We start from the raw sequence: 13270 nt of genomic DNA on the forward strand, positions 1-13270 counted from the left end.
ATTTTGAGTTAAAACCTTTAAAATTTCGCGAGTCAAAAACTAATCTGAAATTCTGAATTCAAATGTTTGAAAGTTCTTTATTCAAAAATTATGATCATTTTGAATGCAAGCCTTAGAAAATCCTTGGGTCAAAAACAAATATCAAGTCCTGGATTCAAACCTTTAAAAATCTTTGGTTCAGAAATTAATGCCAAATCGTGAGCTCAGACTTTTGAAGATTATTGGATCAAAAATTGATGTAAATTCTGAGTTTAAGCCGTTGAAATCCTTCATTCAAAATTTAGTGTCAAATTTTGTATTGAAGCTTTTGAAAATTTTCGGTTCAAAAAATTAATGTCAAATTATGAGTTCATGCTTTTGAAGATCCTTGGATAAAAAACTGATGTCAATTCTGAGCTTGAGCCTTTGAAAATCCTTGGATCAAAAATTCATGTTAAATTCTGTATCTGAACTTTTGAAAGTTTTCGGTTTAAAAATTAATGCCAAATCGTGAGTCTAAGGTTTTGAAGATAATTGAACCAAAAATGCATGTCAATTCTGAGTTCAGGCCTTTGAAAACTCTTCATTTAAAAATTATTGTCTAATTTTGGATTAAAACCTTTAAAAATTATTGCCAAATTTTGGATTCAAGTCTTTGAAAATCCTTTGGTCAAAAATTAATGTTACTTATGTTCTGAATTAAGGCATTTGAAATTTCTTAGCTCAAAAATACTTTAAATCAAATCATGAATTCAAACTTTTGAAGATCCTCGTATCAAAAATTTATGTCAAATTCTGACTTCAAGGCTTTGATATTTCTTGAGGAAAAAATCTCATACCAAAATCTGAATTCAAAATTGAATCTCTTTTATTCAAAACTTATCGTCAAGTTATGAATTCAAGGGTCAAACACAAATGTCAGATTCTGAATTCAAGTGTTTGAGAATATAATATTTGGATTAATATTGACATCAAATTCAGAATTAAAATTTTTGAGAATCTTTGTATCAAAAATTTATGTCAAAAATCCGAATTTCAGTTTTTGAATTTTCTGAACCAAAAATTAGCGTCAATTTATGAAAAAAAAACGTTGAAAATTCTTGATTTAAAACAAATGTGAAATTATGAGTTCACACTTTTGAGGATTCTTGAATCAAAAATTGCATGATGTCAAATTCTGAATTCAGACATTTAAAAATCCTAAATGTTACTTAATTTTAAATTTCGAATTTCTAGTTTTTGAAATTTTCTGAGTCAAAAATCAATGCCAAACTCTGAATTGAGACCTTTGAAATCCCTTGGGATAAAAACTTATACAAATATCAAACCCTGAATTAAGTTTTTGAAAATGTTTGGATCAAAAACTGGCATCAAATTCTGAATTCGAGCCTTCAAAAATCCCTAATTTCAAATTTTGAATATTCACCTTTTGAAATTTCCTGAGTCAAAAACAATGTCAAACTCTAAAATTGGACCTTTGAAATTCCTTGAGTTAAAAACGGTACATCAAACTCAGAACTCAAGTTTTTAAAAATATTTGGGTCAAAAACCAATGTCAAATTCTAAACTCCTCCGTTTGAAATTTCAGGTCCCGGAAATAAATGTAAAATTCTGTCTTCAATCGAGCCTTTGAAAATTCTCAGGTCAAAATGGGTATCAAATTTTGAATTTAAGTTTTTAAAATCATTGTAATCAACTATCAATGTCAAACGCTCTATTCCAGCTTCTGACAAGTTTTGAGTGAAAAATCAAAGTCAAATAAATACAGAATTAAAGCCTTTGAAAATCCTTGACTCTTTCGAAATTACATATAAATGATTCTTTCCATTTTAGATATTTCTTCTGGATGAATGGCGGTGGTGGAAATCAAAATTAGCATCTTCAGAAAACCACATTTCCATAGGGTGTCCAGTAAGTCGTCTGGCAATTAGAAATTCGAATTTGAAACAAATGAATCAGTTATAAACAAGCTGCCCTATTAAAAAATGTAAGAAAACAAATATTTTTTGAATTTATTACTTATCTCAGTTATCTCACATCTAAATTTCAGCATGGATCCTTCTATTTTACATAGATTGTTAATTGTTTCTGGGTTTTATTTTTATTAAGGTATGTATTGCGATTTAATCATGTAATTCAGTATCTACGAAATCATGACCTTTTTAATTTTTCAGATGGGAAAAAATTGTCAGAAATACCTTATTTGCTCATTTTGAGATCCTCTACACAGAGAATTATTTGATAAAAAGTTGAAAAGTTATTTCTAGATGGACATTTTTCCATTCGGACTACTTTCAAAATCTTGGAGAACTCATTCAATTCCCATCAAAATGTATTCTTGTTGTTTTTTGTTGTTTTTTTTTTTTTGGTAACATCAAATTAAGCATTTGAATTTCAACAAATCAACTAATTGCAATTCTGAACCTATCTGCTCAAAAAATGAACTTGGAAATTTTATGAGCTTGTTTTCAAATCTTTCATTTTCTTGGTAGATTTTCTGAAAATTTCTTTACCTCTTTTCATTAATTTTCACTTTTTCGTAGTAAATATTTTTCTGACCTAAAATAACAGAATTACTTATGAACTGATTTATACAAAATTTTGAGTCTGAGACAACCTTATTATACCTACAATTATCACACAACCTACCTTGAAAAGCTGCTTCAAACTGTGTGTTTTCCACCGTCAGCGTATCTTTCGAAGATACAAACGAAATAAGGAAGAATGCAAACAGCGATCTAGTCACAACATCCATTTTTAGCAACCTTTGATATTTCCTCAACAGATATTACATTTTCTTCGGGTCGTTTTCTCTAAAAATGAACGCGATGAAATGCTTATCGCGTCAACTTATCCGATCTACATGCTCTTGAATTGGACGATTGCTGATATTCGACTTCAGCTTCTCTTCTTGATATGTTTGTGTGTGGGTACGTTTGATAAGAGGGGACCTTCTCCTTTTCCTGTTTGATTTAATTCTTGATCCTTCGAATGACCGATTTTCACTCGAAACTTCAACTCGATTACTCCGAAACCGATATTATACTATCTACATAATGTAGACATAATCACGTCACACTCCACACTAACTATAAACGGCGCGACACGATACGATCAACATAAACACTCGAGACTGCGTTTAAATACGATAAAATAACATCAAGAAAAGCAATCGGGTAAATGTACGCGTTACGAATGTAGGTTTTCGAGAAATTACGTAAGAATAATAAACATCTCCGAGTACGTATGGTTACAAAAAATAAAAAGGAGTAAAATGTAAAAAAATGAAACAAAAAACACACTAAGTTAACACAAATTTCAACGAATGAACAAGCAAACGAGGGTAATTTTTGAAAAGCGAAAGCGCATTCGAAAGTGAGAACGACGAACCGAACTGACGCTTTAGTATAGAGAACAGCGCGCCGGCGGATTCGAATTCGATTAAAGTTGTATAGAGTATAGTCGGCAACCACTGTTACTATGCTGCACCGATGCCATAAGTGTAGTATAGTTTATCGCCTTGTACGTGAAATGGACGCCAGAGTACGCTTCTGTACAGCCCTCTGAAAATTATGGGACGCAACTTAAATGACGTTTCAAGGTATGGCTCCTGGCGTAGTACTCAAAGTCCAAGTAGGACAGGTAGTCTTCATGGTAAATGCTCAGAGGATGAGATTTTCTTAATTTTAGTGGTCTTTTTTTGTGAAAGAAAAAATATTTGGAGAAATGTTGTTAGAGGTGTAACAATAACTACACAGACTGTTTGCATTCATTTTCATGAACAACTTCACAAAGACAGCAGCAAACTAAGTAGATAAATTTTGATTTCAGTTCCAGTTTTGGCCTTTTGATTGTTAAATGTTATTAGGTATTTCAATTGATTCAGTTTCAGTCACTTCGTTTCAGTTTTAACTCTGCCGTAAATTATTTAAATTAGACAAGATCAGTTTTTGAAACGTGTTGGTTGTTTTGTTTGATGCTCAGAACATGAACCAAGATCAATTCGAATTAAAACCAAAGGAAAGTTCTTGACATTGGTTCAACTTAAAAATTGATATAGATAACCTGAAAAAAATAGGATTTTTTTTTCAACTCCGTCCCCTAACAAAATCCCTGAAATTGTAACCTACTTGTGAGAAAATTCGTATCACTTCACTCGCAATGTTTTGGATTTATTTTATATAATATCTTGATTTTTTTTTAATTTTGAGAAATTTCATACAAATGCTCCAATTAGGCTCACTGGCTCACGCTTTATTCACAAAAGTCACCAGGTGAGTTTTTGACTTTTTTGAAGGTGAATTCATATCTATTGAAAAAATCACGAAAATGTCCTCCGAGCCTTTGAAACTTTTTTTAGTACTTGGTGACTCCTTGGTGTCAGTGTTGCAAGAGTAGGGTAGGAGTAGGAGTAAGGAGTGCCAGGAGTGAGATTTTTTTGAGGAGTATATGCTTGGAGTAAGAGCAATCTATGCAGTAATGTGGAGTCACACTCCTATGATGGAGTACTCCCACTGTTTCAAAAAGTGTTTGCACGCCCACATGTTTGCACGTTTGCACGTTTGCACGTTTGCTCGTCTGCACGTTTACATGATTACACATTTACACGATTACACGGTAAACACGTTACAGGGGAGTTGGTGAGTTGATTACCAAAATGAAAAAAGTGTATGAATTGATTCCCACCTTTTCTTTTCGAGTGTCCGAATTGATTCCCACCTTTTCTTTTCGAGTGTCCGAATTGATTCCCACCTTTTCTTTTCAAGTGTCCGAATTGATTCCCACCTTTTCTTTTCAAGTATCCGAATTGATTCCTACCTTCTCTTTTCAAGTGTACGAATTGAGTTAGGTACCCAGGAGACACCACAAGGAGGTTGGCTGGGTCGTCTCCCAAAAAATATGTAGGTAGCTATAAAGCATTTAGAAAAAAAAAGGACATGAGAGGGTTGGATATAAATGAGGAGCGATATTCCAAAACGCCCCTTCGTGCATTTTTTTCGAATCGCGTTTTTAAAAATAAAAAGTGTTCCAAAACGCACTTTGTCCATTTTTATTGAATTTTTTTTAGCGGTATCTGGTGGATGAAGTGTATAGCTACACTCCTAACATCATAAATTCACCCAAATAAAGTTTTAAACCCACCTAAATAGCCAATTTACCAGACTAAATTTTTTTTTTTTGATGGACATAGGGCGTTTTGGAATATCGCTCCTCAAATGTAATAATAATAAAATTAACTAAAGGCTTGTGGGCAGAAACTTGAAACATAACTGAGGAACGAACTCCAATGACGTGAGCTCCTTCTTGCTGTATCGATTCATGGTTTCTTCAATAAAATTGAGCTTCTCAGTTTTTTGTTTGCAATTACAATACACTTTTGACCGGCATTTGATATTATGTTTCTGCCTGTATTCCGAAGGGGAACATCAATAAAATTATGAATGCTGGGATTGGAGGAACAGAAATCAGAATTCAGATTAGAATGGAAACATTCACAGGAATTAGTTGTGCTATTCATGGTTGCACCATACTGCGCCCAAAGTGCTGGCAGGAATTAAGATGATGATGAGATTCATACACAATAAAAAAGTACACGAGAATCAATCCGAACACTTGAAAAGAAAAGGTGGGAATCAATTCATACACTTGAAAAGAAAAGGTGGGAATCCATTCAGACTCTTGAAAAGAAAAGGTGAGAATCAATTTGGACTTTTTCATTTCAAAAAAAATCAAACCCGGATCAACTTACCTATGGCCGTTAACAGTATTACACATTCAAATGATTACACATTCACACAATTACAAGTTCACACGATTACATTTGCACGTTTGCACGACTGCAGGTTTGCACAACTGTACGTTTGCACGACTGCACGTTTGCACGTTTACACTACTTGCCCATCATTTAACAAAGTAGATATTGTAATTATATAAGTATGAGTGTTTTTAAAAATTATTTATAGTACAATGAGTGCATTTATAAATTGTTTTCATTTTAAATTAGAATTTTTGGTGTCCACATGCTTTTGTCAGAATTACTTTGTATTTGCAGTGATAAGGTGAATAAAATAAGTGGATCCAGTGCATACCTAATGAGTGAGCAAGTGTTTTATATCATGTATTTATTACTTGTTTGTTTTATCTTTAGTTTCAGAGATTGGATGTGTGATTTTATTTGTATTTTTTCTTTAGGAAATAAGCTTGAGTGTACCAATATCAAAGGGTACATTTTTTCACCTTTTGGTTCTTGTTATTGTTGTGTTTTATTTTAATTTTTGTTTACTGTTATTATTTGTTTTTATAATAAAGAACCAACAAACAGTGGCAAGTTGAGACTATATATTATATACATATTAATATTGGCATAATCATTCAGGCCAGTAAGTAATGGCAAGTCTAGCCTATAGGTTGGTAGTAATCTACCTTCCAGAAGATAAAATTTTGCTTACTCATAGGTGTCTTTTTGAGTGGTAAATTTGTTCAATATTATGTAGATCATTATTTGACTTCCAAAAGGTCAGTAATTTTAAACTTTGTTAAGTAAACTTCTTTTACTTCATTACTTGCCATTTTTTGGCTTGATTTTTCAAATTGACAGGTGTCTAATATCTGCAAAATTTTCTTGTCTGTTTACAAGTTTGCCTGCCTACATGTTTTCCCAATTACACGCTTGCCTGTTTGCACGCTTGCCTGTTTGCACGCTTGCCTGTTTGCACGACTGCACGTTTACGTTTGCACGACTGCACGTTTGCACGACTGCACGTTTGCACGACTGCACGTTTGCACGACTGCACGTTTGCACGACTGCACGTTTGCACGACTGCACGACTGCACGTTTGCACGTTTGCACGACTGCACGTTTGCACGACTGCACGTTTGCACGACTGCACGTTTGCACGACTGCACGTTTGCACGACTGCACGTTTGCACGACTGCACGTTTGCACGACTGCACGTTTGCACGACTGCACGTTTGCACGACTGCACGTTTGCACGACTGCACGTTTGCACGACTGCACATTTACACTACTTGCCCGTCATTTAACAAAGTAGATATTGTAATTATATAAGTATGAGTGTTTTTAAAAATTATTTATAGTACAATGAGTGCATTTATAAATTGTTTTCATTTTAAATTAGAATTTTTGGTGTCCAGAGGCTTTTGTCAGAATTACTTTGTATTTGCGGTGATAAGGTGAATAAAATAAGTGGATCCAGTGCATACCTAATGAGTGAGCAAGTGTTTTATATTATGTAATTATTACTTGTTTGTTTTATCTTTAGTTTCAGAGATTGGATGTGTGATTTTATTTGTATTTTTTCTTTAGGAAATAAGCTTGAGTGTACCAATATCAAGTGGTACATTTTTTCACCTTTTGGTTCTTGTTATTGTTGTGTTTTGTTTTAATTTTTGTTTACTGTTATTATTTGTTTTTATAATAAAGAACCAACAAATGGTGGCAAGTTGAGACTATATATTATATACATATTAATATTGGCATAATCATTCAGGCCAGTAAGTAATGGCAAGTCTAGCCTATAGGTTGGTAGTAATCTACCTTCCAGAAGATAAAATTTTGCTTACTCATAGGTGTCTTTTTGAGTGGTAAATTTGTTCAATATTATGTAGATCATTATTTGACTTCCAAAAGGTCAGTAATTTTAAACTTTGTTAAGTAAACTTCTTTTACTTCATTACTTGCCATTTTTTGGCTTGCGACAGGTGTCTAATATCTGCAAAATTTTCTTGTCTGTTTACAAGTTTGCCTGCCTACATGTTTTCCCAATTACACGCTTGCCTGTTTGCACGCTTGCCTGTTTGCACGACTGCACGTTTGCACGACTGCACGTTTGCACGACTGCTCGTTTGCACGACTGCACGTTTGCACGACTGCACGTTTGCACGACTGCACGTTTGCACGACTGCACGTTTGCACGACTGCACGTTTGCACGACTGCACGTTTGCACGACTGCACGTTTGCACGACTGCACGTTTGCACGACTGCACGTTTGCACGACTGCACGTTTGCACGACTGCACGTTTGCACGACTGCACGTTTGCACGACTGCACGTTTGCACGACTGCACGTTTGCACGACTGCACGACTGCACGTTTGCACGACTGCACGTTTGCACGACTGCACGTTTGCACGACTGCACGTTTGCACGACTGCACGTTTGCACGACTGCACGTTTGCACGACTGCACGTTTGCACGACTGCACGTTTGCACGACTGCACGTTTGCACGACTGCACGTTTGCACGACTGCACGTTTGCACGACTGCACGTTTGCACGACTGCACGTTTGCACGACTGCACGTTTGCACGACTGCACGTTTGCACGACTGCACGTTTGCACGACTGCACATTTGCACGGCTGCACGTTTGCACGACTGATAAAGCTAACATAATACGTACAAAAAGCACTCGGGGATGTCTAATCAAGGTAATTACAATGAAAAACCAAAAAAATAGATTTCCAACAACAAGGTCACAAAAGAAACCGACTGAATCCCAAAAAGAGCCACATAAGGTAACTCAAGGAGGAAAGCCAAAAACTCCTGAAGTTAATGGTAAAGCCAAACTAAAAATATTCAAACTTGAAACTCCTCGCAAACCATACCAGTACACTCTGTGCACATTGACCCAAAGATGGGTACAACAGATAGGCCATGAGATGGTGAAGAAGAGGAAGAGGAGGTGGCGGAATGAGTGAACGTCGCAGCTATTTCAACAAATTTAGTTCATGAGTTATAAGAAGAAAACTCTGAGGAATCACAGGGAAATGACATCAGCTAGACAGGAATGAGGCAGTGCCTAGTAATCAGAATATCCTTGAAAAACGATTTTCACCTTTATTTGGGTAGGGGATGAAATACCATTAGAACATTTGTTCAATTTGATTAATGAAGAAAAATTTCCTGAAAATGGCAAATTTATTCTATCAGTGAGTCAACTAGAAATGCATTTCTCAAAAAAAAAAAAAAAAAAAAAAAAAACATTTTTAGTAATATAAGAATTTTCTACGAATTGAGTTCAGATGTCACTTGTCAGTTTATTTTTAGAAATTGTTTCCCCTCTCCCCTGTAATGAATTTCCAATCGATCATTTTTTCAACAAAAAAAGGGGATTGGAGGGTGGAGAGATATTGAAAGATCGAACTAAAGAAAAATGAACCAATATTTGAATTTATCATTCACAACTCCTATTATTTAGGTACCTATGTACGTACTTATGCTTAGGTAGTTTTTTTTTTCAAAAACTTCTATCAGTAAAGTCAAGTACTCGTAGTTGAAATATTTTATGCAGTGGCACATGTTGCTGCTCAGCATCGCTCATCGGATTAACATATGAAGAATTAAGTATTCGTAAACGTGATTTTTAATTCTAAAAAAAGACTGTAACTACGAGTCGTTGAATATTTCTCACAATGTATCGAAAAATGCGTACGTAAAACCAATACGTGATGCATCATGTGGCCAACATATTAGCCTACTTCATCTTTCAATGATGAGAAGAGACAGGGAGCAGGGTGAACCCAAGAACATTTAGCATCTGAACCAAACCACTGTAAGTTGGAAACAGTGTAATAACTACCCATCGTCGTGAAAGCACAAGTAGGTGAATGAGGAACGTGATTTGTAATAATGCAATAAAAATAAGATCTAAATACATACGATCGTCGAACGTCGTAGATGAATAATTATAAATTTCGGTGTTCGTATCTACGTGTATTTTTGAACGGTGATTTTAGTTGCATCTCAGCACTGGAGTATTTTTTACATGAACTGGTGCATTGGATATCCTAAAGCTTGGTGTGATCATTTTTTTTTAGTTCGATAAAAACAGCTAAACGCGCGAAAGTGTACAAGTCTACAGCTTCAGTCCCTAGTCAGCTTGCCCATCCACATCGAGATGGATAAATTGAACGACGATAACTTCGAATTCATCACGAGCTGCTCAAAAGAGGACGAAGATGAAGATGAAAGTGACATCGTTATAACCGGAATATCGGGAGTTTTCCCCAGCACTCGTAATCTCGAAGAACTGGAGCATTATTTGAGAAATAAACTGAATTTGATTCCGAGTACGTATATTTTTGATCTACATATCTCGACAAATCAATTTTTAAAACCTAATTTTGGGCTCATTTTGGTTTTTTTGTTGGATAAAAAATTAATTTTTATTGCAGGTAAAGAGTATTCGTCGTTGGGAATTGGCAAAATACCGGATGTGGAAAAATTCGACGCTTCGTATTTTGGACTAAAGTCTGATATGGCCGATAACATGGATCCTATGGGACGACTGCTGCTGGAGAAAACATACGAAACTATTGTCGATTCAGGTAAACATTCGTACACTCGACTAGGCTGAGAGGATCAGGAATTGAGACGACTATGAACTTGTAATGTGATTTTTACCATTTCAGGCTACAATCCGTACACTTTACGAGGAACTAACGTTGGGGTGTTTATTGGATTGTACCTGAGCGAAACGGAAGTGGCATTTTTCGGAGGAGGTTCGCCGGATGGATTAACAGTGACTGGTATAGGTCGATGCTTTTTAGCCAATCGGATTTCATATTGCTTCGGTTTTCATGGTAAGTACTTTTTTCACCTCCTCCCTCAAATTAAATGCTGCTAATTACAGAAGATTTTGTTAACGAACAGGACCCAGTATGTGTGTGGACACGGCATGTTCATCTAGCATGAATGCTTTGCATCTGGCTCGTCAAGCTATACTAAATGGTGATTGCGATTCGGCCATTGTAGGAGGCTGCAATTTATGCTTAAATAATGGCATCACGTTACATCTGCAAAAATTAGGAGTCGTCAGTACAGACGGAGTAGCCAGAGTTTTGGATGAAGCTGGTAAGAAATACCTACAATGAATCAATATTATTCGAATTACTATCAACTGTCTGCTTTTATGTACCTATGTATTATTGCGACATGATGCATGAATTTCCCTAATCTGTAATCTGCATTTCTGAATTTTACACAGGAAACGGATACTGCCGATCTGAAACAGTTTGCACGATATTTTTACAAAAAAGAAAAGTCGCCAGACGAATTTACGCAAAAGTAGTTCATACAAAAGTGAACTGCGACGGATACAAAGCCGAAGGGATAACCTTCCCATCGTATGTAATGCAAAAACAGCTTCTGAACGATTTTTATCGCGAATGTAATGTCCAACCGAGCACCGTTGACTGGGTCGAGCTTCACGCTACGGGCACCAGAGTAAGTATAGACCTAATAATTACATCAATACTTAAGTTTGATGATTTTATAATTTGACTGCGGATTCAGGCAGGTGACAGGGAAGAAATCAAGTCACTTGCGGTATTATGCGAAAATCGAGCTTCTGCTCTGAAAGTCGGTTCAATCAGGTCAAATATGGGGCATGCTGAAGCTGCGTCTACGATGTGTTCTGTTGCCAAAGTAATCATTGCGATGAGAAGCGGACTTATTCCACCCAATATCAATTACACGACTCCTCGATACGATATAGATGCTCTACATAACGGCTTAGTTCAAGTAAGTGCTTCTAACAACGTGAGAATAATTCTAAAAAGGGAGGATTCCCAACTGGAATACAAAATGTTTTGAAAATTGGATAACGCCAAATCGAAAGATCAGGCAAAAATGCATCACACCAGGTAAAATTTCAGGAGCCACCCCATAGGGCATTTTTTGATTTTTGGCGAATTTTTTACTGTAAAATTTGGCAAACAATGGAAAACCCCCAAAATTTTACAAATTGACATAGAAAACTTAAATTTGATATGTTTTATTTTTGACCATTTAAATCGCTTGGAAACGGTTTCGAACCATTTTTAGTAGTTCTGGAGTTTCCAGCAGATGTTTTGAAAGATGAAATTTCCACAAAATTTTACAAAATGATGCTAGAAAGCTAAAATTTTTCTTCCAACCTTAATTATTTCAACATACTTAGTCGATTATTGGCGGTAGTTTCAAACCGTTCTATTTTAAAAAAGTGATAGGTAAGTATAAAAATCGTTGAAGTCAACTTCAAGAAATATAAACACGATTTGTATGAATTTTGTGGAAATTTCAAGTTTTAAAAAACTCTCACGTATTTAGCGTGAGAAGACCGACTTTTCTTCAAATAAAAAAATCTTTTACGAACGAATTGATTCACTTTTTTTGGAACATATTTGTACAGTGATGTCAGTAATTGATCTGTTTATAATCGAATCGAATCATTTACGAACGATTGGCGATTAAATAAATTGATTGATTTCTTGGCGAATCATTCGCAAACGGATCAATATTAACTTACGATTGATTCGGTTTTTGTGAAACTATTGTGTAGAAGTTGATCTCTTTTCAAGCGAAGTGAATTAAATCGAATCGAATAATTCACAACCGATTGATGATTGAACAAACTGATTGATTTCTAGGTGAATCATTCGCGAATGAATCGATTCGTATAATGTGACTCGTTCGCGAACGAATCGATTCGTGTAATGTGACTCGTTCGCGAACGAATCGATTCGTGTTAGTGACTCGTTCGCGAATGAATCGATTCATTTACTCAATTTTTGATGAATCATTCGCGAACGAATCGATTCGTGTAAGTGAATCGTTCGCGAACGAATCGACTCATTTACTCAATTTTTGATGAATCGTTCGCGAACGAATCGATTCATTTACTCAATTTTTGATGAATCATTTGCGAACGAATCGATTTGTTTAAGTGACTCGTTCGCGAACGAATCGAATCATTTACTCAATTTTTGATGAATCATTCGTGAACGAATCGACTCGTGTAAGTGACTTGTTCACGAACGAATCGATTCGTATAAGTTACTCGTTCACGAACGAATCGATTCATTTACTAAATTTTTGATGAATCATTCGCGAACGAATCGATTCGTCTAAGTGACTTGTTCGCGAACGAATCGATTCGTCTAAGTGACTTGTTCGCGAACGAATCGATTCGTCTAAGTGACTTGTTCGCGAACGAATCGATTCATTTATTCAATAATCGGCGAATCATTCATGAACGAATTGAATAATTTTTTGTGAATCATTTGCGAACGAATTGATTCATAAATTAAAGAATTGATCGATTCGTTGGCGAATGGTTCTTTCAAAAAATGTCCCAAGACGACCTGAAATCCACGTTTCAAGTTTCAAAAATCTGCTGAAGGCTCCAAGCATTTTCACATCGACTGGAAACAGTTTCAACTTTCAAACCTTTTTGAGCAGTCCTGGAACCTCCAGCAGATTTTTGAATTTTGAAATTTCCGCAAAATTTCAT

The 13270-nt window shown here is 35.5% G+C and overlaps 2 protein-coding genes across 2 annotated transcripts in view; one reads left to right on the plus strand and one right to left on the minus strand.

Moving 5' to 3' along the window:
* The window catches only part of LOC135845869 (pikachurin-like), a 71797-nt gene extending 68362 nt beyond the window's left edge, over positions 1–3435 (minus strand). The window contains exon 1 of the mRNA XM_065364719.1: positions 2629–3435. Within this exon, the coding sequence (XP_065220791.1) occupies positions 2629–2734 (106 nt within the window). The 5' untranslated portion in view covers positions 2735–3435. The remainder of the gene's footprint in view (positions 1–2628) is intronic.
* Positions 3436–9465: 6030 nt separating this feature from the next.
* The window catches only part of LOC135843982 (fatty acid synthase-like), a 28361-nt gene continuing 24556 nt past the window's right edge, over positions 9466–13270 (plus strand). Inside the window, exons 1-6 of the mRNA XM_065362057.1 lie at positions 9466–10067; positions 10173–10325; positions 10410–10580; positions 10651–10851; positions 10985–11223; positions 11293–11520. Of these exons, the coding sequence (XP_065218129.1) occupies positions 9896–10067; positions 10173–10325; positions 10410–10580; positions 10651–10851; positions 10985–11223; positions 11293–11520 (1164 nt within the window). The 5' untranslated portion in view covers positions 9466–9895. The remainder of the gene's footprint in view (positions 10068–10172; positions 10326–10409; positions 10581–10650; positions 10852–10984; positions 11224–11292; positions 11521–13270) is intronic.

The sequence above is a fragment of the Planococcus citri genome, chromosome 4 (genome assembly GCF_950023065.1).
Source record: "Planococcus citri chromosome 4, ihPlaCitr1.1, whole genome shotgun sequence".
Classification (NCBI taxonomy): Eukaryota; Metazoa; Arthropoda; class Insecta; order Hemiptera; family Pseudococcidae; genus Planococcus; species Planococcus citri.